General features: G+C 37.4%; 2 protein-coding genes across 5 annotated transcripts; one reads left to right on the top strand and one right to left on the bottom strand.

Moving 5' to 3' along the window:
- Positions 1 to 13,989: 13,989 nt before the first annotated feature.
- LOC136231581 (zinc finger protein BRUTUS-like At1g74770) lies at positions 13,990 to 25,780 on the bottom strand. 4 transcript variants are annotated; one of them, XR_010689984.1, is made up of 15 exons: positions 25,325 to 25,780; positions 24,574 to 24,792; positions 22,767 to 22,961; positions 22,362 to 22,696; positions 21,993 to 22,221; positions 20,193 to 21,865; positions 19,409 to 19,621; positions 19,178 to 19,315; positions 17,243 to 17,477; positions 17,093 to 17,152; positions 16,484 to 16,555; positions 16,285 to 16,400; positions 14,740 to 14,887; positions 14,418 to 14,509; positions 13,990 to 14,244 (listed from the first exon to the last, which is right to left on the bottom strand). XR_010689984.1 is itself a non-coding variant. In XM_066020761.1 (13 exons), the coding sequence occupies exons 1-12, from the start codon at positions 25,619 to 25,621 to the stop codon at positions 16,299 to 16,301; spliced, it is 3,768 nt and encodes a 1,255-aa protein (XP_065876833.1). In that variant the 5' UTR covers positions 25,622 to 25,780; the 3' UTR covers positions 14,255 to 14,509; positions 16,285 to 16,298. The 4 variants fall into 4 exon arrangements, 2 of the variants coding, with proteins under 2 accessions (XP_065876833.1, XP_065876834.1); XR_010689959.1 differs by lacking the exon at positions 14,740 to 14,887 and having other exon boundaries at positions 13,991 to 14,244; XM_066020761.1 differs by lacking the exons at positions 13,990 to 14,244; positions 14,740 to 14,887 and having other exon boundaries at positions 14,255 to 14,509.
- Positions 14,347 to 15,311, top strand: LOC136231618 (LOB domain-containing protein 27). The gene is given in 3 exon segments (XM_066020763.1): positions 14,347 to 15,085; positions 15,088 to 15,127; positions 15,209 to 15,311. Coding segments are annotated over 3 exon segments (816 nt in total). The 5' UTR covers positions 14,347 to 14,412.
- Positions 25,781 to 27,114: the final 1,334 nt, after the last annotated feature.

The raw sequence follows: 27,114 nt of genomic DNA, 5'->3' as shown, positions 1-27,114 counted from the left end.
CTCGATGCTGCAGAATATAATAAAATTTCAGGTTGTGAGTCGGCGCAAGAGATCTGGAAGAAGCTGGAGGTCACCTACGAAGGAACCAATAAAGTGAAGGAGTCCAAGGTGAACCAGCAGATGAGACTGTACGAGCTGTTCGAGATGAACAATGATGAGGGCATATCTGACATGAATGCAAGGTTTACCAACATCATCAATGAGCTCAAGAGACTTGGAAAGATCTTCACTCAGGAGTCTTCCTAAAGACTGGCAAGCAAAGAAGACCGCTGTTGAGGAAGCTCAGGATTTAACCACCTACAAATATGACGAACTCATCGGCTCGTTGCTGACCCATGAGATATCTATGAAAAACTTCGAGGTGAAGGAAAAATCTGAAGACAAGAAGCAGAAGTCTCTTGTCATGAAAGCTGACTCCACTGATGGGAGCTCAACAGATGATGAGGAGATGGCTATGTTCACAAGGAAGATGAAAAGGCTTTTCAGGAAGAATGACAAATATTCTAAGAAGCCTTACAGAAAGTTTGATAAGTATAAAGCTGACTCCAGCGACAGCAAATACAAGAAAGACAACTCAAAGCCCATTACATGCTTTGAATGTCATCAAACTGGCCATATAAAGTCAAGCTGCCCCACGCTGAGGAAAGATAAGAAGAACGGAAAAAAGGCAATGGTGGCTACATGGAGCGATAGTGATGAGTCTTCATCAACAGAAACTGAGGCCACCGAGTCAGCGAAGATATGCTTCATGGCTGACGAACTTGCTGAGCCATGCGTCTCTGAGCATGCTGACCCCTCCGTTGCATCTGACGATGAGGAGCAATCAAATGAGGTAATATCACTTTCCCAGCTCAGAAACGAAATGGGTAATGCCCTGAGTGATCTCTATACACTTGTCAAAAAGTGTAATAAAAAAATTAGAGCACTCAGCAGGCGCTGTGATGAGGTTGAAGAGGTCAAGCTGAGTGACCTCAGATACCTTCTTCAGGACAACTCAACGTTGCATGATAACATGAAGATCATACATGAGTCTCTCTCTGAAGTCCAATCAGTTTCGAAGAAACTGAGAAAGGACGTCACAACTATCCAGAACCAATTAAAGGTTCCAAATAAAAGAAACATTCCTCTGAGAACTCAGTACCAAGGTACTCAGCAGAGATGGAATCCCCAGTGGAATGTCCAGTATGACTTCTGTGGGAAGAAAGGTCACACCACAAAGGTGTGCTGGCATGCTCAGCACTGGGGTGCTGACCAGTCAGTGAGACAACCTAAACAGAAGGTCAGCTGTGACTTCTGTGGAAAGAATGGCCATACTGTCCATGTATGTCGCCATAAAATAAAATATGATGCTTTACCTGTCGCACCTAACAAGCAAGGACCCAAAAAGAATTGGGTACCTAAAAGTAACTAGTTACAATGCAGGTAAGCCTGAGATGTGCTGAGAAGTCAAAGATGTGGTATATTGACAGTGCATGCTCGAGGCATATGACTGGTGATGAAACTCAGTTCATCACGTTTGAGCGTAAACGAGGAGGAAGTGTAAGTTTTAGAGACAACAAAAAGGGTAAGATAGTAGGGTCAGGAACCATCGGAGGTAATCCTACTATTGAGTCAGTCTCCCTAGTCAGCGGACTCAAATATAACCTACTCAGCGTAGCTCAGCTATGTGACAATGGGAGAAAGGTTATATTTGATGCTACTGGATGTAAAATATACGAAGGTAAATCAAATGAGTTAATTCTAACTGCCCCTCGCATAGATAATGTCTTCATGCTAGACTTAGAGAAAAAGTTTTCAAAAACTGTATGCTTAGTATCAAAGGAAGAAAATTCCTGGCTATGGCACAAGAGACTTGGTCATGTAAGCATGGACCTCCTGGCCAAATTAGCAAGAAAGCAATTGGTTGAGGGACTGCCTAAACTTAAATTTGAAAAAGATCAATTATGCCACGCTTGCCAAGCTGGAAAACAAACCAAACAATCTTTTCACAGCAAAAACATTGTCTCAACTAAGCGTCCGTTAGAGTTACTACACTTGGATCTCTTCGGTCCAGTCCAGCCGCTGAGTCTGGGTAGAAGAAGATTTTCCTTGGTCATTGTAGATGACTTCTCTCGGTACACTTGGGTCATCTTGCTGAGTAGAAAGGATGAGACCTTTGAGACATTTTCAAATTTGGTTAGAAAAATTGAAAATGATAAAGACCTAAAATTGGCTCACATCCGAAGTGATAATGGTGGAGAATTCAAAAACCAAAAGTTTGTTGAATTCTGTGAAGCCAGCGGCATTGACCACAATTTTTCTGCTCCTAGAACACCTCAACAAAATGGGGTTGTTGAAAGGAAGAACAGAACTCTGGTTGAAATAGCCAGGACAATGCTGGATGAGCATAGGCTTCCAAAGTATTTTTGGGGAGAGGCTGTTAACACAACGTGCTATATTCTTAATAGGGCTCTAGTTAGACCTATATTAAAGAAAACCCCCTATGAACTTTGGAAAGGACGAAAGCCCAACATTGGATACTTTCGTGCCTTTGGCTGTAAATGTTTTATTTTGAATACCAAAGATAGCTTAGGAAAGTTTGACTCAAAAGCTGACGAGGCTATCTTTTTAGGCTACTCAACAAACAGCAAAGCATACAGAGTTTTCAATAAACGAACTCAAATTTTAGAAGAGTCAGTACATGTTGAGTTCGACGAGACTAACCCTGCAGGTAGATACCAGCCATTGACCGAGTATGATCCACACTCAGTAACCGCTGACCAAGAACCAGCTGCTGAGTCATTCACTAAAAGGCTGACCAAGAGTAAGAGTGAACCTAAGATTACTTTCACTGACCAGTCTACTTCTGCAGAGATTGTTGAAACACAGACAGCACAAGACATAAATCTACCTAAAGAGATAAGGATTCCAAGAGGGCACTCAGAGAGTGCAATCCTTGATTCTGCTGGGAATACCCTGATGACGAGGAATCAACTCAGGAGGTACCTCAGCAATGTAGCCTTCGTCTCAGTTCAGGAACCTAAGAACTTCGCTGATGCTGAGGAAGATGAATTCTGGATGAGCGCAATGCAAGAGGAACTCGACCAATTCAGAAGAAACGATGTATGGGAGCTAGTGCCACATCCAAGGAGTCAGAAGACCATTGGAACAAGATGGGTCTTCCGCAACAAACTGGATGAGCAAGGAAATGTAGTCAGGAACAAAGCAAGGCTTGTAGCTCAGGGCTACAGTCAGCAAGAAGGTATTGACTACGGTGAGACCTTTGCCCCAGTGGCCAGGCTAGAAGCTATTAGGATCTTATGTGCATATGCATCTTACATGAACTTTAAATTATTCCAAATGGATGTTAAGAGTGCATTTCTTAATGGAGTTATAAACGAGGAAGTTTATGTTAATCAACCTCCAGGGTTTGAGGATCCAAAATTCCCAAACCATGTTTATAAACTCAAAAAGGCTCTGTACGGCCTCAAGCAAGCACCACGTGCTTGGTATGAGAGGCTGACCAGTTTCCTGCTGACTAGAAATTATGTCAGGGGCAAAGCTGATACAACCTTATTCATTAAGAGAAAGGGTAAAGATACCCTGCTGGCTCAAATTTATGTTGATGATATAATATTTGGTGCAACTAACGAATCAATGTGCAAGGAGTTTAGCAAACAAATGCAGACTGAGTTTGAAATGTCGATGATGGGAGAACTCAACTTCTTCCTCGGACTTCAAATAAAACAAGGAAAGAATGGCATCTTCATCAGTCAAGCTAAATATGCCAAGGAGATATTAAAGAAATATGAATTGGAAAACTGCAAGCCAATATCCACTCCTATGGGCACTGACACTGTCCTCTGCGCTGATGAGAATGGTAAGTCAGTAGACAGCAAATTGTATCAAGGTATGATAGGCTCTCTACTTTACTTAACAGCCAGTAGACCGGACATTCAGTTCTCAGTATGCTACTGTGCTAGATATCAATCTAACCCTAAGGAATCTCATTATATAGCTGTAAAAAGAATCCTTAGATACTTGCAAAGCTCAGTGAACGCAGGTTTATGGTATCCCAACACTCATGGCTTTACACTCGTTGGATACACTGACGCTGACTATGGTCGAGACAAGCTAGAACGAAAAAGCACCTCTGGAGGATGTCATTTCTTAGGAAGCTGTCTTGTATCTTGGTTCAGCAAGAAGTAGGTGTCAGTAGCCTTGTCTACCACTGAAGCTGAGTACATTGCTGCTGGTCATTGTGTTGCTCAAGTCCTATGGATTAAGCAACAGCTTGAAGACTATGGTGTTCAAACAAAGACAATTGAGGTCAAATGCGACAACAAAACTGCAATTGATCTATCAAAGAACCCAATTCAACACAGCAGAATGAAGCATGTCAGCATAAGGCATCACTTCATTAGAGACCATGTACTCAAATGTGAGATAAAGCTGACCTACGTCCCAACGGATGAGCAGCTTGCAGATATCTTCACAAAGCCACTGGCTCATGAACAGTTCAGTATACTGAGAGAAGCCATTGGTATGTTTAATCCTCTTCAGTAAATTCTTGTTCTAAAATGTAAATTTATGCTGAGTGAATTACTATGCTGAATGATTTATGCAAATGCATGCTGAGTGATTGTTATGCTGAGTACTTAACACAAAATACACATCAATACTGAGTCAATATGCACACCGAGTAGTATTCTTAAACTGAGAAATCATCCTTTCATATACTACTGACCACTCAGAATCCAAAACGCTTAGTATTCTAAAAGCTGAGTGTTAGATCCGTTGCATTAAATGCTTAAGCACGCGAATAGCCACCTAGGATGACGTATGCGCCGAATGTGTCATAAAAGCCAGGATCTTTGTCGGTTGACAATCCCAAGGCAAAACCGACACATGGATTCGATTAGATCCACACTTCACCGCTATAAATAATGGGTAAATCCCCATTCTTTATTTTCTTTACATCTACCGAATTCTAAGGCAAAAGCTTTCTCTCTAAAAACTCTCAAAGCTTCCCAAACTTGTTCTGAAACTATGACTAAAGTTTCCGTCAACATCTCCGGTGCCAGCACCCTAAGACCAGCTCCGATGAACCCTCCAGGCAAACTTCTGTGCCTAAAACTACGCTGAGTAAAGGAAAAACTGGGCAAGCTACCTCCTCCAAAGAAAAACCGACCAAAACCAGAACCTATACCAAGGTCTTTGGTAACATTAGCGAATGGAAAGTAGACTTCTCACGATGGGTCTCTGAGTCCTTCGTGACTTCCGAGCAACCCTTCTGCGAATGGATATCGCAAAATGGATGGACCGAGCTATTCTCTATTAGGGATCACACTTATCCTGACCCAGTAAGGGAGTTCTACCACAATCTCTGTGTTGCTGATGACAACCAGGACTATCTGGCAACTGTGGTAAGAGAAAAGACCATTTTCATAAACCCTGACTATCTGGAAAACTTGCTGAAGTTGAAAAATGAAGGAGCAAAGCTGAGAAGATCTGGAGATCATGAAGGTACTGGGTACGAAGTCACCTTCTGTAAACCTGAAGGTCACTCAGGAGAAGTCTCCAGTTCCTCTATGGGTCAGCATCAAAAGATGGCTCACTATCTGCTGACCTACTTCATTTATCCTAAGATCAACTTCACCACCTCAGCAACGAATTTTGAGCAATGCTTCATATGGCATATGCTGACATACAAGCCGATCAACATGCCAGTATTCCTAATTGCTGGGTTCCTGAGAAGCACTGGAACTCTCAGGCTGGGCTCGCTCATCACCAGGATCCTCATTGATCATCAAATAGACCTAACTGATGAAGTTAAAGCTAGAGGATCTGAAATCACAGCAGCTTCGCTGAGGGCTTTGAAGTTCAATCAGCCTCTGAAGAAAGGAAAAACTGCTGCTGCTGGTGAACAACAAGCTGAGGAAACAGTTGTCCCGAAGAAAGGGAGAAGAACTAAGGCTCCAGCTGCCCGCAAGAGGAAAGCTGTTGAGACCCCTTCAAAGAAGGTTGAGCCTAAGGCAAAGAAGCCTAAGTCAGTTGCTGAACCAGGTCAGGAGAGACCTAAGTCAGCTGAGAAAAGAAGCAGGCAAGATGAGCTTGAAACTGAGGAAAGAACAGATGTTGATGTGCAGCCTCAAAAGAAGCAGAAGTCTTCTTCACTGACTCCCATTGATGCTATCCCTACTGACGTCATTGTTCCTAGTGACTCTCACTACACACAGTGTCTAGGAACTGTAGCTGAGCATCAAGAAGATGAGGTGCATTTGGACGATCAGTTCATTGCACAAGTTGAGGAAGAGCTAGATGGTGACAGTTCAGAAGATGAAGAAGAAGAAGAGGCCAACGTTCAGGATGACGCTGAGGACAATGAGGAAACAACCAGTGAGGTTGAAGCTGAGCAAGCCAATACTGAGTTGGCTGCTGGAGAAGAACAAGAACATGACCAACACAATGTTGATCAAGTACAAGAGCAAGCTGACCAGCTTAATGCTGATCAAGAAGCTGATCAAGAAGAAACTTCTCCATCTCACTCAGGAGAGTCTATCCAAGCTGACACTCCTCCTCCTCCTCGCAGAAGAAGATTGGTTAAGGCAGGTCAGACGACAGTCAGTGACATTCCTATTCAACAACCAACCCTTCCTGACTTTGTTATTCAGAAGCCAACCAAGGACCCCTCTGCATTTAAGCTGAAATTTTTCAGAAAGCAACCATCCTCTACTCCACCGGCTTCTCTAGAAAAGCAAGCCTCTGTTTCTTCACTAAAGGAACATGCCGACTTGAATGCTTCCGCAAATTCTACGAGTCAAGTGGAATCAATTCCCGTCGATGCTGTCAATCCAAGTCTTGTGCTGACTCAGAACATTCCTGCTTCAGTTAGCACCGACAGCATCCGGATTACTTCTTCTCCAATCAACACCTCTGCCGATCAATCAGTTCTACCTGAAACTCAAGTGCAGATTGGAAACTCACTTCCAGTCACTGACCACGTCATTCCCTTGACTCCTCTTCCAACCGGTCATACTGATGTCACTAGACAACTGAATGAAGGCTCTCAAAGTTACATAAATGCCACTGAGTCTGGCAAAAGGATAATCGACTCAGTGCAAGCATTGATCAAAGACCTTCAACAAACTACTCCTCCTGCTGCTGGGTCTTCCACTATTGAGACAACTCAGCTTTCCCAAGTCACTCAGCTTCTCAACGAAGTTAAGGGATTCAAGGATTTGCTGAATGTCATCATTACCTTTCAAGCACAGCAAGCAAAGCAGGATTCCATTGCAAAGCTGGCTGAGATCCAGCTGACAACAGTTCAACATCTCAACGCTCTTCAAGAACAAGTTCAGACTTTGTCAGCTGCGAACACACGCTATGCTACTTCTGATGAAGTTAAAATGCTCTTTCCTCAGCTTCACACCGAGCAAATCAAAACCAACGAGCAAATGGTCTCCTATTCTCAGTGCTCAGTGGAGCAAATTGGTGAGGCCGTTCGATTGCTGAATCTGAACAAGCAAGAGATGGATACTGACGCTATGAAGCAAAATGAAATGCTGTCTATCACTAGACAAACCTTCAACCACATACGTCACAGCAATGTTCAGCGTCAATACTATGACACCTACTTACTCAAAACATTCCATCAAGTCATTGCTGGTCTGACCGATGCACTTACATGGATAGGCAAATCTTAAGCCTTCACAGTCAGCATGATCAGCGCGGCTGAGCTTAATATACCCGCCGAGGTCTCAGATAATAGAGTGGCTATTTTTGATGGTGTCAATGAAAGCGCCGATAGACTTAAAGTGCTGTCCACAGAACTGACCAGAGCCGTCTTAACCGACGCCTTTAGGATTCCTCCTCCCGATGCTGACAAAACGGGGGAGAAAGAACAAGCGAGAACACAGCATGAGTCTAGTCAGTCCAAACAGAAGAGAAAGAAATAGATATAGGCTAGCTCAGTATAGGCTAAGTATGTAGTCTCTATGCCTGTCTTGAACTTTTGTTTGTAAACGCTGACTACCTATATTAAATATAAATACTTGCATCTTCTGTTCAAACCATGAGTTATGAATTGTTTTTATACGATGCTGTGTATTATGTCATTATGTATCTTCAATTGAATCGGCTATGTTTAATACTTATAAAATTTAGTGATTGAACCAAATGCTGATAACATGTTTGACATTGACCTATATGTCTATAAAACATTGTCTTATAAAACTCATTGAACAATAAATTACTCAGCACGCTCTGAACATTAAAAACCTTCCGCTTAATACTGAGTAAAATAGAATATGTTCCATAAGCTGACCTATATCTGAAAACTGACCTTAGACTTACTTGATTAAACCTTCAATTGTTTAGAGTAAAACTAAGTCAGTAGCTCAACCCTTACGGGGGAGTTTGCTAAGTTATATTAGGTCAACTATCATGGGGGAGCTCAACACTGAGTTCCTCGCTGAATAGTTTTGCCAACATCAAAATGGGGGAGTTTGTTGAAATACCTTTCCACATAATTTTGATTTGACAAAATTGTTTAAGTATAATTAAAAAACATATTCTAAACACACTAAGTTTAAATGCTTTGATTTATTCTACTAATGTGTTTGTTCAATGTTGAGTTAAATTGCTTATAAGACATAAGGATTAAAAGGCCCAAGCCCAATACAAGAGTCAAAGCCCAAGTCAAACGGTTCAAGACAACTCGGCCCGCGTATGTTAAAACGTTGTCGTTATGGACAAAACGCAACTCAGCGGAAGAAGGATCTAGAAGACCTTCAGGGAACAACTTCGGAACGAAGCTGCTGAGTTGATTCGACAAAGCGTACAAGACAGCAGCTGGCTAAGGAAAACTTCCAGACAAAGTGTTTCCACTTTGGGTAAAGTTCAGACGACACAGTATGCTGTCCAGTTGACTTTACCATAAAAGGAGAGACATTCTGCCGAGCTGACCAAAAGCTGACCGAGGACAGAAGATACTCAAATCTGATTGGCCGAGAGCTCTGAGCAAGTCAGGATGACAACGACAGGAAGCCGTTTCCCTCCAACGGTTATTTTGAAATTCGAAATGACCGATGCCTCAAGACGTCTCTATAAATAGTGCCATCAGAAGCTTCATTTGAACACAGAACTTGATCAAGCCATTACGCTGACCAAATTTCTACGCAAGTTCTGCAAGCAAGAAGCAAAGCAATCTTACACTAAATTTCATATCTTTTGTGTAAAAGTCTAGAGTGATTATTCAATCATCTAAGGTGTCTTAGCAATCATTGTTTAGGACAAACACTTATCATTTCTAGAGATTAGAAAGGAGAGGCTGAGTACTCGGTTATAGTACTCAGCGAGAGATTAGGATTGAGTAGAGGTATAGAGGAAGGTACTCTTGTTATACTCAGTTGCTAAGATTGTAAAAGGTTTGAGGCTCTACCTTTAAAGAGCTCAGTAGAGGATTCGAAATCTCGGAACGTGTTCCGGGGACAGGACGTAGGCTTAGAAGCCGAACCTGGATAAATCTGCTGAGTAACGTATTTCTTACCTTAAACTCCTTATATATATTGCTTGCTTAAATAACCAAAAACTGACCAAGTAAAGAGGTCAAGCTGAGTTGTGCGAATCGAACATCTGAGCTCAGGAATAGACTTTAAGTGCTATCTCCTGACTCAAGTTAAGAAACTGACCTAGTTACCAGTTGACTAAGTCAGTATCTTACTGATTACTCAGCGCCGCTGTTAAAACCTTTTCTCTTAAGAAAAGAAGTCTGCCCTAAATAATAAAAAGTTTAAATAGTTCCTAACCCCCCTTTGGAACTATACTTGTAACGTTATAAGGGACCAACAAAAGTGATACGCCTGATAATAGAATGCTTACAAAGATTGAGCCTTTCATTGTAAATATCCTGCTGAATTTTGACGGCTTTAAAGCCGCCTTCTTCAGATATAAGAGATCGATCCACGGGGGGAGGAACATCAGGAGAAACAACCGCAAAATGAGCAGCACCAACAAGAGTAGCCGCATATAACCTAGGCCCAGTAGAGGGCCCGAGTCTCGAAGGAGGACAAATCGCAACATCACGAGATCCACGCAAGGCATGGTTCAAGAAAGAGGATCTAGAAAAAAGATGAGCAATGGAGCAATCCATCTCCATCAGATCTGCGAGAGCCGACCAAGCAACCAAGCATGCACCGGACTCATTTCAAACAAACCCTAGGTAAAACAAACTGTAGCCGCACAAACCCTAGGTAACACAAACCCTAGGTAGCAAAACCCTAGGAAGCCGCACAAACCCTAGGTAGCCGAATCCACAGTCCTAGCCGCCCAAGCCAAAAAAATTGCACAAACTGCACAAACTAACCGTGCAAACCCGAGCAAAAAACCAAACCACAAAATGAAACCCTAGCCACGACAACCAAGGAAGACTAGTCGAGGAAAGTCGCACCAGCTAAAGGCAGCGGAGCCGCACTGCCAGAGCCGCACCGCCAGGATCGAACCACCGCTGCCAGGAGGAGCCGTCTGAAGTCGCATCAGCTGCCGAAGGTAGAAGACCGCCCACACCGCCTGACACTGCCAGAACCGAACCACCGCTGCCAGATCGCTGGGGAGAGCCGCTGCTGCCTGGAGAGAGATCAGCCTAGAATCTCAATCTAGTATAATTTCTCTAAAACCTTCATAAATTAATAATCTCTTTAAAATAATAATTTCGTCTGGTCCCGACTTGGGCCAGTTCAAAAAATGATCAATTTTAATAAATTAATAAGATAATAATTTTTTGGTACAACCCTTTATAAATATATTGTTTTATTATCTCTATAAATTAATAATTTCTTAAATACACATGTCAAGTACATATATAGGATAATTTAGCAAAATATAACTTTATAGTACTTTATTTTTTATTAAAATTTAAATCTAGCTGAATTTCATTTCTAACTATTCTCAGTGCAATCAAAAGTTCTAGTGTACCTTTGTCAAATTGTAACAAAAGATTGTAAAGAGCGATTGATGTTATAATTGCTTTATTTCTTCTGACTTGTTTCAACATTATAAATTAATATTTATTAATTTATTTGATTAATTAATATTTTTATAAATTAATAAAATTTTATAGTTCTAACATTATTAATTTATAAACACCTACAAAGTTGCAGAAAAGAGTGAGAAAGGCAGGCGGAAAAAAATAATTTGAAGTAAGAAAAGAAGAAAGGTGGAAGAACCAAAACTAGATGGATTTGACCCTAAAAATAGGAGACTGCTAAATACTTCACTTGATCTCCCAACAATTTCGGTTTCTCTGTTCACTGTTTTCCTATGCTGCATTTATTCTATTTGTTCCCCACTTTTCACCATTTAAATCAAATATAATTCATTAAAAAAGTAATAAAATGATAACATGACATAAGGTTTAATTATTTGAGTGCAGTTAAATAAAATGGTAAATTCATGTTTTACTTGGTCTATCTTGATGCCCATCAAATCCGCTGATATCACACCTGAAAATGTTTTACCTTGACCCATTTCAGTTTTGAACAATCTTTTCTCTCTTTTTCTACAATTTTTAATATAATTATCATCTCCTTAAGAAGAAGAAAATAAAATAATTGCTTGTTTTTCTCCTAAGATTTTTGATGTTTGAGATATGACCCTGAAGGGTAGCAGCAGCCAAGCATGTGCTGCGTGTAAATACCAAAGAAGAAAGTGTTCAACAGAGTGTCCTTTGGCACCTTATTTTCCACCTGATCAGACAAAGATGTTTCATAATGCACATAAATTATTTGGGGTAAAGAATATCATTAAGATGCTGAAAAAACTTGATGCCACTCAAAAAAAAAAAGAAGCTATGCGTTCTATTATTTATCAAGCTTATATTCGTGATAGATATCCGGTACACGGCTGTTTGGGTGTCATCAACCAATTGCAATTGCAGATCAGACAGACTCAAGAAGAGCACCATCAGCATCTCGGAATGGCTCCTCCGACGTTTGATCTTTTCGCTATTTCGAATGCATTGCCTGTTTCACAGCACCATTCCTCCAACTCTAATATCACCAATGCTTCTTCTTCTTCTTTAGATTCTGAGGATTGTTTATGGGTTCATCATCTCTATGCTACTGCTACTACTCATACTAATACTAATACTAGAATCACTCAAGGACACACAATCCTATATTGATTCTAAAGAGGGTTATGAGTCAAGGTATTAATTCTTTTTTTATTTTTATGTCTCACTGTTTGTTTTGCTGATGATTATTTTCTGGAACATCTGAACAAGAGCCTTCATATAATAATGTTTGCAATTTCATACAACAGAAAAATGAAAAAACCCCGAGATCGTAGGAGGAGGAGATAAATGTTTCCTGATGTTGTAATTGAAATGTAAATTAGTTCCATACAGAACCAATAATTATCACCTCTAATAAATATATTATATCTGGTTCAATGTTCAAATTCAAAACAATTGGTATAAATAACAGAGTTATTAATGGAGCTCTACTTGTTATGAAAGATTTATGTTATCTAAGATGTTAGTTCAACTGTTCATTTCAGTTTTCCAAAAATTTGTTTTTGCTTTCATACATCAATTATCCGGACTCATATTCAAATTGAATATATTGAACTATTGTTAGTTGAATTTTAAATATAATTAAGATTTAGGATAAGAAAACGAAAATTCAACAACTGTTTAAGGCCATCTGAATCTGGGAAATAAAATATAGTGCCTTATATTATTAACAATGATAACATGTAAAAATACTCTCAATGTTTATAGTCAAGAGCAATTTTACCCTAACGTTTGAAATAATATTTCTAAAGTTGGCAGCCAAATACAATTTTATCCTTTGGGTCAATTTAAAAAAATACTTCATCAAACTACCTTCTCGGCCGTGAATCTTATCATTCACACTTTACATGTGCATCATTTTAACAGATCATAAACATATAATTAGACATGAATTATGTGTGTGTGTATATATATATGGTATTTGAACAATTTGGATAAAAAAATCAATATTTCGCCGAATTTAAAAATATTAATTTCCAATTCTATTATTACATCACACAATATCTGTATTTTATAATTATGTTTGAAATTGATCCAATTTGCTAACGTTAGCGGTAAAATTGTATACTTTTAGACCTTAAGAGTAAAATAGCCTCTAGTTGTAAATATTAAGGTATTTGTACACCTTATCCCTTACTAAAATATTTGTTTTTGTAAGTCATCACTTGTTATTAGAAAGAGAAAAAAGAAAAAAACTAAATACTAGTGTATTTATGTTAAAAATGTACAAGTAGAAATAATATATAGGGTTAATTACAAATAACTACCCTGTGGTTTGGTCAATTTGCGATATGGTACCTGTGGTATTTTTTTTTTTTTTTGCAAACACAATCCTATGGTTGCAAAATTTTACATGTTTTTTTTACTTTGCCAAATTTGGCCGATAACGACTTTGAAATAAAAATTTTCAAGAATTAAACTTGTTTGGTATCATATTTACTATGGAACCATATTCTTAATTTTTCAAAATCATCATTTTCGGAGTTTTCTTTCTCTAAACATTATCTTTCTCTCTCATAAAAAACAACACCTAAATGACCTTAAACCTAAAAAGTTGAAGAATTAAAGTTGCTTAAAATATTATTTAGCTCTTGAATTTTTTTATTTCGAAATCGTTATTGGCCAAATTTGGCAAAGTAAAAAAAAACATGTAAAATTTTGCAACCATAGGGTTGTGTTTGCAAAAAAAAAATACCACAGGTACCACATCGCAAATCGGCCAAACCACAGGTAGTTATTTGTAATTAACCCTAATATATAATAGAATTTAAAACACCTATAAAGTTGCAGAAGATTACTAGTAGATTGAATGCAGCCGGAAAAAAATTAAATTGAAATAAGAAAAAGAGAAAGGTGGAAGAACCAAAACTAGATGGATTTGACCCTAAAAATAGGAGACTGCTAAACTATTGACATTTGTACCTAACGGTCGTATAAATACTTCAGTTCATCTCCCAATAATTTCGGTTTCTCTGTTCACTGTTTTCCTATGCTACATTTATTCTATTTGTTCCCCACTTGTCACCATTTAAATCAAATACAATTCATTAAAAAAGTAATAAAATGATAACATGAAAATACATAACATAAGGTTTAATTATTTGAGTGCAGTTAAATTAAAAAAAAAAGTAGCATAGTAAATTCCTGTTTTACTTGGTCTATCTTGATGCCCATCAAATCCGCTGATATCACACCTGAAAATGTTTTACCTTAACCCATTTCAGTTTTGAACAATCTCCACACTTCTTTTCTCTCTTTTTCTACAATTTTTAATTTAATTATCATCTCCTTAATAAACAAGAAGAAGAAGAAAATTATTAAATAATTGCTTGTTTTTCTCCTAAGATTTTGATGTTTGAGATATGACCTTGAAGGGTGGCAGCAGCCAAGCATGTGCTGCGTGCAAATACCAAAGAAGGAAGTGTTCAACAGAGTGTCCATTGGCACCTTATTTTCCACCTGATCAAACAAAGATGTTTCAGAATGCACATAAATTATTTGGGGTAAGGAACATTAATAAGATACTGGAAAAACTTGATGCCACTCAAAAACAAGAAGCTATGCGTTCTATTATTTATCAAGCTTATATTCGTGATAGATATCCGGTACACGGCTGTTTGGGTGTCATCAATCAATTGCAGTTGCAGATTAGACAGACTCAAGAAGAGCTACATGCTGTTAATACTCACCTTCATATGTACAGGCAACACCAGCACCAGCACCAGCACCAGCACCAGATCTCTTCTTTGGCTGATGATGTTGCTTCTCAATTAAACCTCGGAATGGCTCCTCCGACTAATAATCCGTTTGATCTTTTTGCTATTTCGAATGCTTTGCCTGTTTCACACCACCATTCCTCCAACTCTAATATCACTAATGCTTCTTCTTCTTTAGATTCTAAGGATTGTTTATGGGTTCATCATCCCTATGCTACTGCTCCTACTCATACTAATACTAGTAATAGTAATAATGATAATACCAATTCAATTCACTGTCAGCCTCTACCTATCCAACAAATTGCTCAAATTTATGATGAGGACAATCATACATTGATTCTAAAGAGGGATACAAGTCGAGGTATTTTTTTTTTTTTTTATTCCGGTGTTTAGGTTGTTAGTTTAATGGTTTGTTTTGCTGATGATTGTTTTCTGTTCTCAGCCTAGAAGAATCACTCAAGGACACAACACAATCAATTGAGCATGTAGCTGAGAATGAACTGAAGAATGCTGCTTCCTGCTTCAGTCTTACTAGTGTCAATTGATGAATCAACACTTCTTTCTGCTACCTAGATATAGTGCCTTCAGCTGGATAAAAGTACTGTGATTTCAATTCTTTTATTATTATTTTTCCGTTTCGCATCACGGATTATTTTTCATTCCTACATTTACATTGATTATAGAGTAAACCCCACAGTTTTGGACTCATATATTTTTCCTTTTTTGTTCTTATCCTACTGTAGAATTCTGCTATTTCTATAATTCATTTTGTTTTTTCTCAATAGCATTGATCAAATTTTGCTGATTTTGGTCCAATTGTTAGGTTAGAACTAGAACGTATTCAGTAGAGGAGTTAGTGAGATATATTCGTCATATATCTATCAAACTACCACAAAAGTATAGAATGCAAATGAAGAGAAAAAGGGCAGAAGAGTTTATACCAAAACTACTCCACTAGTCCGGCAATTTTGGTAAGCTATTTAGTGTTTTTATACATATAATTATTCCTAGTGTTTTAATGTTACTGCAAGTTTTCGACATTCCATCCATAATCTTGTCTTCTATTCACATCTTCTTTCAGCATCTAAATCTAATTTAGATAGCTAGTTCTAATTTTCAGTATAGAGTTCATATGTAAAGTCAAACAGTTCTTCACATTTTCCAAAGTTTTTAATACACCCACAATTAGATTAAAAGAATAAACCAGGAGTATTTTACAGCCTTTTGCTGTGTTCTGGCATGCATGACAGTAATTCGAAGAAAACTAAGAAAACCACATATTGTGGGCATCATCTTGATAGAATAATAGTTACAACACAATCCAATCCAAAATGGTCCATTCAAGAAAAGTTTTCGAATTTTCGAAGAAATTCTTAGATAGAGAAAGAAGACATCAAGAATAAATTAAGGATACAAACAAAACAAGAAGATCTTGATTTTGCAATGCACGAGATAGAACAATGAATATGTACACTGTCATATTTCAAGACACAAGCATCTGAAGGAAAGAATATTTACTGGCTTATAGTTTTTCACAGGAGCCTGGTGTTGTAAGAGCCACAGTATGGACATTTGTGATAATGCCAATGGAAAGCAGCAGCTCCTCTCTTCTCACAATCATTACATAGTATGGCCTGCAATATCTTTAACTGTTAATAAAAATAGATATAGGTTTTGTAGATCATAAAAGAAAGATTAGCGCAAGAGCTTCATGAACCTGAGTTTTGCCGCAATATTCATCTGGCATTTTCACTTCAGCCAATAATGTGTCCAACATCTTAAAATACACCTGAAAAACATTCTTACAAAACTAGAAAACTTTTCCACAATATCAAACAATAAATCAAATCAAACTTGCAGGAGAATAGAACGTAAACATCTGAACAAGAGCATTCATAATATTTGCAATTTCATACACCAAGAAAACCCCGAGATTGTAGGAGGAGATAAATGTTCCCTAACGTTCACTATGTTACTTTTTAGAAAATTCCATACACCAGGGTCCAAATCTAATATGAAAACTGTTACTGAATGTTCATGTGGCAGGATAACTTAGTGTCGTGTCAACCAGTCACATCATTAGCTATTAACGGTTTTAACAATTTGTCATTATCTGAAGGGTACAACAGGGCAGTGTTATTCACGAACTAAATCACAAGTCTCACTCTGAAAAGCCTTGAATCACAAGGTGCTTTTATGCAATTTTCCCAACTTAAATCACAATCAGTTAACTTCAAAAAATAAACAGCTTTATGATATACACGAATGAGCTTAGTATAACTAAACTGTTGAGAAACAGGTGGATGAAAATTCCTAGATAACTGACCTGCATATCTCCAAGTGACTTGCTACAGATAGGGCATATATAGTGAGTACATGTGTAATCCTGGCAGCAGTATCAAAAGGACTGTGAAAAACTGGATAAAATATGAAATAAAATTTCCTGAAGAGCATCAGAATCGATGAAGGTGAATACCTGAAAACATGCTGAGTGCATCAGATGACCACAAGGAAGGGATTTTACTGGGGCACTTGATGTAAATATGTACTCATGGCAAATTGGGCAATTTTCTTCCAGGCATTTCTCTCTGCATGTGTGAACCCTAAGAGACCGTGACATGCATGCGTTGCAATTCATACAATGAAAGTAGTCAATGCCTAACCCCCTCCCTAATCTGCAGAGGTTACAGTAAGGGCAGTGGTAGATTTCCCTGTTAAAGGTTGTCAAAAACCCAACACATATTTAGGCTTAACCAGTGACAAGTCAATAGAGAAAGATATGAAGGATTGTTAAAATCTACGAAAAATAAGTAAGAGAAATAATCATCCATATAGCATAAACCCAAATTTGTTGGTTTAGTGGACGGGCTATATTGGCAAAGTAAGATGAAATGTGTACTTATTATGTTATTCTTAGACAATACCTTACACAAAAACACACAAATCCTCTGAAACTCGCAACTTCAACTTTTTAATCAGCTGTGCAAGTTATGGATGTGAAGTAGTAATTTCTTATTATCTACTATAAACTTTTCTTAACATGGGACTTGCATATAATTATTTCAAAATTTAAGATAATGACAAATTACATGATATAATTGTGCTAAAGTATCAATTATAGCGCAACTACATGTCAGCATAGGATGATATTTCGCAAATACTGAACAGCCAATAATAAGTTCCAGCCGTATCAGCAAAATGAAAGACCATGCTGATTTCTTAGCAGCTAATCAAGCATCATAACGAGAGACAAAGACACTCAAGATTACGAGTTAAAACCACACTATTTCTGAGTCATGCCTATTGATCCTGCAAGGCGACAATAGCTTTAAACCAATCAAAGAATTGTATGTATGCTCTTACTTATTTACTCACAAAAATCAGTTGTCAATGCCTTATCTTCAAATGCAGACAATTCAATTTTAACTTTTAAGATCATTAAATGAAATACTCCCTCCATTCTCAAATAAGTGTCGTTTTAGAATTTTCACACAAATTAAGAAATACAATTAATATGCACTTAAATTAATAAATTTACATGGATTAACTAAATAAAAATTCTCTCTCCTATAATGATTGGAGAAGAAACTTTGAAAGCTTAAAAAACACATAAATCAAGACAAAATTTAAATGCTTAGACCAAAAAACTATACTAAATTTTATTGAAAAACGAAAACGACACTTAAAAAAGAACAAAAACAATTATCTAAAACGACACTTATTTGAGAATGGAGGGAGTAATTGGCAAGCACTAGGGCATGAAATAGCTTCTTGTTTGTGGTGGTTATGATGCCCAATTCATTAGGAATTGATGAGATTACACCATGTTAAGTCAAGATCTCAAGTTCAAAAATGTTCTTTTGATAAACAGGTACGATTTGATTTTTCGTGCACTGCCCTTCGAATTTCTAAGGGGTTTCGAAGAAAAAAAAATCATGTGCAGCTAGGTATGAGTTCTAGATTCGATTATCTAAGTTTTACTGAAAACAATTCGAACTCGCAAATTCATGTGAGCATCATTAATTAAAAAGATCCCATATGCCACTGAATAACTCAATGCCCTTTTTTCCATAAAAAAAAAAAAAAAAAAAAAAAAAAAACTCAATGCCCTTTTTTTTGTTTAACATTTTTCTCATCTTTGCCACTCTGTAAGTTCAGTTCAATTTTAGATCAATGGCAGTATACCTTGCAATGATATCAGGAATTCAGACTAAACATCTTGTCTTCAATTGAATTCATATATAACAGATTGATTCCACAAATATTAGCCATGAAAGGGAAAAAGTGGCGGGCTGGCATGGAATCAAGATACTTGGAAGCTTTTTGTGGGCAGAGATTGACCAATTCAATGAGAAGAAAAAAAAACAGAAGTTTAAAGTAACAGTAAGAAAAATGCAAAAAGAGGAATCACCTGTCATCATCAAACAATTTGCAGATCCTGCAGTAGTATCGTCCCATTGATAAATTCTTACACGGGGCAGTTATGCATGTCTTTCCAATGGGTTGAATCACCAAGCATTTCATGCACATCATCTGAGTTATAGCTCTCCTGTACAATAATTGATGAAACGGATAAAAGAACAAAGGAGAGAAGCAACTTCGAAAAACAATGAACAGAATTTCATTTGTACTTTTTATATACCTGTCTGTTGCATGATCAGCCTCCTCATCATGGCAACGTATGCATGTATAGATCTTGTTACAACAAGGCGTGACAAGCTTACAGTTCCTTTTATAGTGTTTACAACCCAATGTTACTCTGCGAGCGTCAAAATATGTCAAATACTGCCCTGGAATCTTTTCTCCATCACTTGAGATGGTTGCTTTAGATATCCGTCCTTGAACAATCCAACGGCTGAAAAAGCACAGAGGCTATTTCATAATTCTATCATTTTATGTTGAACATATAAAGAATGACCAAAAGAAAGACCATGATGAATTGTCATCTGCCAACTGTATGTTGAATTTGTTATTGACATTGTCTTGAGCAACTATCAGTCCATGTGGCCATAATTTTGAAAGAATAAGCTGCCTACTTGAGTCGTATAAATTTTTTCCTTTTTGCTTTATGGAAATTTTTCAATGAATTAAAGATCCTATTTATGAAGTTGTTGATTTTCTAGGTATCCAAATTTTACAATTTTAGTCATCACTTCAACACAGTGTGCTTGTTTTTTCTAACATTAAAAAAAAAAAAAAAACAAATTGGATGTTATTCATCCAAAATCATGGAAAGAATTAAAAATGCTTCATTTTGCATAAAAATCTATTCTATCATCATGTTATCTTCCTGCGCAGGTTATGTCGTGACACGGCACGTGAAAGGTGTTTACCATATTAACCTTAGAAGATCATAGACCATGTACTATTTTCCTACTGTAAAAATATTATTTAGTTGTTAATTGAAAGAAATAACTCATGCTAACCTCATTAGTAGGTACTGCATTATATACGATTTCTTCTGAGGATCCAAGGATGGGTCACAAGAGGCCTTTCTTATTGCAGCCTGCAGATCATCCTGACTCATGGTCAAAAGCTGCTCATGAATCCCAGACTCTACATTTGATTGAAAAGGTTGATCTGGCTTCTCTATATCAACTCTGACATCAGTTTCTTCATTGCATCTCTTGATTTCACCTTTGCTGACTAGTTTTTCACACTCTGGATGTTCATTCTCTTGGTCACCATTACAAAGCTTTGTGTTACTATCCAAATTGCAGTTTCCCCCTGTGTCAATATTAGCACTGGCGCAATCTTTTTTAGATATCTCAATGCCCTTCTCGCAAAGGATGTCACCTTGTTTACCAGAAGCATCTTTAGGCAGGTATTTCAAGATGATCTCCAATGGATCTGAAGTTAAAGAAGCTTTTGACTCCTCCGACACGTAATCCGTTCCATGCCCTTCCAACCATTCTGCTAACCATTCATTAAACATTGTGTTCTTTGTTACCTGACGCAATGAGGACATCACGGCATCCTGTTCTGTGTGTGTTAAAGAGTCAATCAGCCATGGTATCAAATCTTGTATGGTTTCTGCTCTGGCTCCCCCTAGCATTTGTCCTATGATCTTTTCTTGTTCCTTGATCGAAATTTTTCTAAATAAGGGCCAAAGTTCAATTTCTTCATGATGAATATGATCTGAAAGTAATTTATGCATTGATTTGCATGTTTGATGGAGTTTCATGCAAAGCTTATTGTATTTCACCAACCTGTGATCCTGAATGCTTAAATTAACATTAGAAACTAAAATATCAGACAGCTTCTCTAAAATGAGGGAAATCCTGTTGAAATATTCAGCTTCAAGCTTGTGGTCAATTGAATAGGAAACACTAATATTTTGCATTTCTCCGTTCATTTCCAGAGAAGGAAAGGCTATTTCATCCTCAGTGGCACTATGAAAGTGATAACGAAGCCGCAGGAGATTGAACCGCCTGCTGAACTCCTTAAGAAACCCAGTGTTTCCAGCTAATTTGGCTGAACCAGAGACGAGGTAATCCAAGTCTTTTCTCAGAGCCTTGTGAACAAAAAAGATGATGTCTGCTGGTTTTGGTTCATCAAGAACAGATGTCATAGAACTCTCTCCACCAGGAAATTTGGGAAAATGTTGAACCGATCTTTTTGTTCCCGGAAAAAATAAGTGCAGATTTACTTCACTTGCGTAAGATGTCCCAAATGATTCATTTTTTGGGGGTCCTGGAGGCGCATATGACAGAATCATCTTTCCTTTGTTTGCAGAGATCATTTCTATCTTACTAGGTCTTGATTCTGTACATGTATGCCTACTTGTAATTTTCTCAGGTAGATATGAGCACTGTTTATTGAATATGGTTCGCAAGTTCTTTCCAAAATAACCATTGGAGGTTTTTGGTGAATAGCCGCTACTAAACCACTCAAGTAGAAGAGATTGAAAAGATTTATTGGCTACAAAATCACCCTGGTTTATGCTGTGGAGAAGGGAACTGGCTTCATTCTCGGACAAATGAGCTGCTAACCAAGGCATTGCACACTTTAGCAGTCCCAATGGTATCAGATGAAGGCTCATATGCAGAAGCTGCTGCTGTGTATCACTACTACAGTTCTTGCTAATAAGGGGAAACACCTGGTACAAACCAGAAAGTGTCAAAGAATGTAATTCAGAGAATCTTCTGATAGTTAGTAATCACTGGTATTAAGTTAAGCCTTCCAAAAAATTTACAAGGGAAATAACAAAACGAACAATATGGTACCTCTGTTTCTTGAAAATAGAACCATTTGCTAATATCCATAACAAAAGACTCTAGTTCCTGGCAAATCTTCTCTGCAAACTTCGCCAAAGGTAAATCATTTTGAGCATCATGCTGTAGCAACTGATGTAGATGTTTAATTGGAGTTTCTATGAGAAACTGTTCATCAGGGAAAGTAGACAAGTGATCGTTTTCTTTTAGCTCAGGGTATACGAACTTCTTCAGTGCATGGCTGTATAACTAAAATAAGTTAGGAATATATAATTGAACAGAGAAATTAAGAATAAAGGGTTATTTATTTATATATACACAAACATGTACATACTTTGAAACTTAATTACAGAGAAGTACTATAGGTGCCGTTTCAATTACCTGTAGAAGATTATGATATCAGAAAGGAATTTTAACTGGAGTACGACTGAATCTATATTTAAACAACTTGAGCAAGTTCTGTGGAGTGCCTCTTCATGTATTTCTTTCAAATCTTTCCTGATGATACGATGCAAAATATAGAGATACTCAATCCCGTTACCTCCAACACAGGTTTGAACACAGTTTTTCTTCTTCCTCTTTTCCAATGGACTTTTGGAGAAGTGCAATTGTGCTGCTCTTCTCATACATGCAGATTTATCAGGAACTTCTTTTCTAATATTTGTGAAAGTCCCCAAAGAAGATTGATCATTCCTATGAAGCCAAGAATTCACGACCTACAAATATTATTTAGTAAGATCCTTAATTTGAAGATAAGTTCAAATATAGAATTAAGCTAGGTAATACCTCCTGCAATGATTTTTCAGGGGGTACAATTTCTTTGATACAGCGGATGACATCCACTTGTTTTTCTAGACAAAGAAAAGAGATCATCCACGGCAGAAGTTCCTTGAGCAGGGTAACAGGAATAACGTAAAAGAACTGCCATGCAAGTGAAGCCTGTTCTCTGGGAGAGAACTGCTGCAGAAGCAAAGGAAATACCTGCATCCCATTGTCATAAATTTTTTAGCATACAGAACAGACATTTAAATCATTAACCGTAAGTCATATAGAACTCAGTAGTGATTGAAAGTTCCTAAGATATTCATTTGATGATTCCCTCTATATTATATCCCTCTTGTCAATGAATGAAAAGTGGAAACAATTACGTGCTACAAATAATAAGAGGAATGAAGACCAGTAGCAGCAACATGCAAAACTTTTGTAACGATCATAGTAACAATCCCTCCTTCAGGTTTTTCTGATCTATATTGTCTCCATTTGTCAGCAATCCCTCATTTTGTACATGCGGCATTGTACGCGCTGTTATTAGAATCTGACGATTCTAGAATTGTCAATTCAATTCGATTCAGCTCTATTTCGAGCCAAATCTATAGGGTGAATCTAAATTATAACAGAAGCTTAGGATTTGCGGTTTGAATCATACGATTCGATTCGGCTCTATTTTGAGCCGGATCTTCATCACAGTTCATCAAAACTTCAACAACACTAACTACTAAACTCACTCTACTCTAGTCCCATTGTTATTTATCAAGTTATCAACTCAAACTAGTTTCATTCCATCATTATCAAGTCGACAACAAGGTAAAAAAACAGAGTCAGAAACTCAAACTCTCCATCTCCACTAAGTTATTAAACAGAGTCCAATTTGTGAATTAGTTTTATTAGGATTACATTTGCATTAGATTTGAATTTTAAGTACTTGGTTGATATGATTTCTTTTTTGACTTTAAAATTGCATTTCTAGACTAATATTTGATAATATTTTGACTTCAACATGGTAAATATTTTATTTTTTTATAATATTATGAATTTTAACAGAATATTACAATTCCATTCAATTCACGAGTCATGATTCACAAAATGAAAATTTTGATTCACGAGTCGAATCTCTATTTGACAACTATGGTACCGAGTAATAGGCCTTGGTTCCGAAGGCCACCCAGATGACTATAAACTTTGTATGATAAATTACAGCATAAGCTCGAGGCCGCTCCTAAGACTCGAACCCGTGACCTCTGGTCACACGGCAACAACGTTTTACCGTTGCGCCAAGGCTCGCCCTCTACCATTTATGACTATTAATTCTCATTATACTTTTCTTCGTTTTGAACCTTGGTTGCAGTTTTGCAAGAAGTCGATAACCTGCACCTGTTCAAGTGTGGTGGTGATCCACATGCTGATGGGAGAATAGGATCAAGTACAAGAACTAAGAAACATAAGATGGAAGGCCATTTTTCGAATTTCCATGAGAAACTGAACCTAAAATAAATTCGAAAAATGGCCTTCCATCTTATGTTGAAGGAACTCCTGTGCAAGTTGGAGTATGACAGGAGTATCGCAGCAATGCCTATTTTAAGCAACATATCTACAAAGTATGAAGAAGTGCAGTCCAACAATAAGGTAAGCGTTATAAAATTGCAACAATAAGAAAGCTATTCCAACTTAGTGAAGCATGTTCTCTACAGGGAACAGCTTGAGAAAAATTAAGCAGTGGATTATCTAATAAGATTAAGGAGCTAATTACATTAAGATATAGTGAGGCAGTATTTGGCAATTCAACAACCATTGGCAAAAGAAAGTAAGTGCCTACCTGCTCTTCTTCTTTCAACATATGGTGACAAAGGGAAGATTGCATGGTAGCAATGCCTGATACAAGTTCTTCAAATGGCTCAGGATCATCTTTATTTCCCTCCGTCAATGAATCCAGAGAATCAAAAACATAGTTAAAGAAGTTGTCTATGCTGTTATGTTCAAGGGAATACGCATGTGCAACATTTTTAATATGGACGTCTAGCGCTACAAAGATAACCTGTCAGAAGAAAATCTTTTATGAGACTATAATCGAGACTGCAAATTGAAGTGAATAAATTTGTCAAAAGAGGTTGGTTAAAATCTCATTCTGCTAAAAAAATTATAAAAAAAACCCTCGCTCTGGCTACTTGGATTGATTACTGTTGTCTTGAAATGAACAACTATAATTGTTAGAGGAGTTTATGCAATCTATACGGCATATTACATTCGTTAAACATAGATCTAAATCATTACAAGTTAAGAGTTATTTGACTGCTAGTTTGGAATAATTGCCATAATGATGATTTCTTCCTCTTTCATTTCCAACAACAGATGTTGCATTATTCAATTAAAATACTTAAAATGAAAATCTTCCTACCCTAGGTGCCCTAAAATTTTAGTGCTCAATTGATAGACCACAGTGAAGAGAACTGGTTTCCAGAAAGCGCTAGCAGCTCATGAAAAAATTCCAGTAATAGCCTGTTTAGCTGCTGATTAGGTAACAAATTTTGATTTAAAGGAAAGAAAACAAAATCGAATTATAGCCCAACCTCATCTTCCACAGCACAGTGATACTCCTGTGCAAGTTGAAGGAACTGAAATCTTCGACGGAGCTCAATCATCAAGTCACGTCGTTCAGAGTCAGACACACTCTCCAAAGCCGTAACCGCCAAGCTGTGGAGATTGCAGAGTTCCTGGCGAATAGCGTTGTGAAAATAGAAAAGCAAGAGAATAGGAGCATCGACGAGGGAAACATCGTAAAAACTTTGTGGCCCGACGACGGGCGAAGGAAGCTTAGTTGGCATTCCATTTCCATCCTCGCATTTTGGAGAGTCTCCTTTGCCCATATAAAAGTGAAGAAGGCACCATGAACATAGGAGAGGAGAAGAAAGGGAAAAGAGGTGACATTGGAGAGAAATGGAAGGATTTAACAGGAGAGGGATCCATCTGCAAGGCTCTCTCTCTCTGTGTTGTTTGGATTTTGGCGTCTCTTTCTTAGCTCTTAGCTCTTAATTTTATTTTATTTGATTGACAACTACCTTCTACCAAACGGCCAGCCCCGCGTTTTTTATATTTTATTGCCGGGAAAACACCTTCAGGCTTTTCTTTTTCAACTCCCATTTTCAGGCCCAACGTTTACCCCAATTTTGCCTTACTGTAAAGTAGAAAAATGTTTTAATTCTTCTCATATATTTCAAAAAGAAATATCAAATCATTCCTCAATTATAACCTATTTATTCCCTATTTTACTGTATATTCTTATTATTGTTGTTGGGACTAAAAGCATAAAGAGACTAGTTTCATAATGTAAAATTAATAATAATTGTCGAGATAACTTGAATTCAATCAAGGAAAATGTAACTTTAGCCAATTTTTTTATACAACTAATTATAACCTAACCTCTTAATAAACATTAATACATTAATACTTGAGATGAAGAATCTAATTATAAAAATTGTTAAAGTTAAAACTTAATATTGATGGTTGTAGTATGGCAACCCAAGACCTGCGAGAGGCAAGCGATGTTATTCGGGATTCAAATAACAATTGACGCTTTAAATTGATGCTCAATTTTGAAAATTGCTCGCCTAATCAAGCCAATATACGGACTGTGTACAAATGTTTAAAGCTTGGATATCAAAAACTATGTGTTTCAAAATTATTCTCCTTGTGGTAACCAAGAAATTTGTTAGGATGCTATTGGGATTTCTTAGCCTAAAAGTGTTATAGGCTACAAGAAAAACGGTAATTAGCGACCAATTACCGTGTTTCTTGTAGTGTTAGATTGAGTTAGTTTTTTTTAATTGTTCAAGCCCTCCTCTGTATTGGAAAAAAATTGAATCAAGTATTTTTTTTTAAATGTCAAGTATCAATTTTAATTAGGAAATTTAGTTATTCATTCCACGATGAATTGATTCTAACTGATTTTAAAATTTGATTCAAGTTTTTCTATTTTGGTTCAAATAAAAATGGTGAAGTTAACTATTACGAAAGTGAATTCGAGGATGGGGTTGAAGAAAGAGAGAACGTTTTTTAGGATGAAATATGTGAGGATGATGAATTTTAGTCATGTGAATGAAAATGATTATGATGGAGATGATGTAGTTTACCATGATGAGAATGAGTGTCAGAGAATTGAGTGGAACCAACATGGGGCCGCTTATGAAGGCTATGAAGATGGGGTCTATCATGATGAAAGTGAGCTTCGGTACTTTGAGTGGAATCAACGTGGGGCTCCTTATGAAGATAATGAAGATTGATTCCATTGTGATGATGAGTTGGAGGATGTTGAGTGGAGCCAAAACGAAGATAACTATGAAGGTGAGGAGGATGGCGATGA

This window comes from Euphorbia lathyris, chromosome 1, assembly GCF_963576675.1.
Source record: "Euphorbia lathyris chromosome 1, ddEupLath1.1, whole genome shotgun sequence".
NCBI classification, from domain to species: Eukaryota; Viridiplantae; Streptophyta; class Magnoliopsida; order Malpighiales; family Euphorbiaceae; genus Euphorbia; species Euphorbia lathyris.
The sequence above is the reverse complement of the archived record's forward strand: the minus strand, read 5'-3'. Positions and strand labels throughout refer to the sequence as shown.

What these genes read in the sequence shown, in the direction of transcription:
- LOC136231581 (XM_066020761.1), bottom strand. Translation starts at nt 25,621, where the DNA reads ATGGGCAAAGGAGACTCTCCAAAATGCGAGGATGGAAATGGAATGCCA. An exon ending in ACTGTGCTGTGGAAGATGAG is followed by an intron (nt 24,793 to 25,324) that starts GTTGGGCTATAA and finishes TTCTTCTGACAG; the next exon opens with GTTATCTTTGTAGCGCTAGA. An exon ending in GCTGATCATGCAACAGACAG is followed by an intron (nt 19,316 to 19,408) that starts GTATATAAAAAG and finishes ATTATTGTACAG; the next exon opens with GAGAGCTATAACTCAGATGA.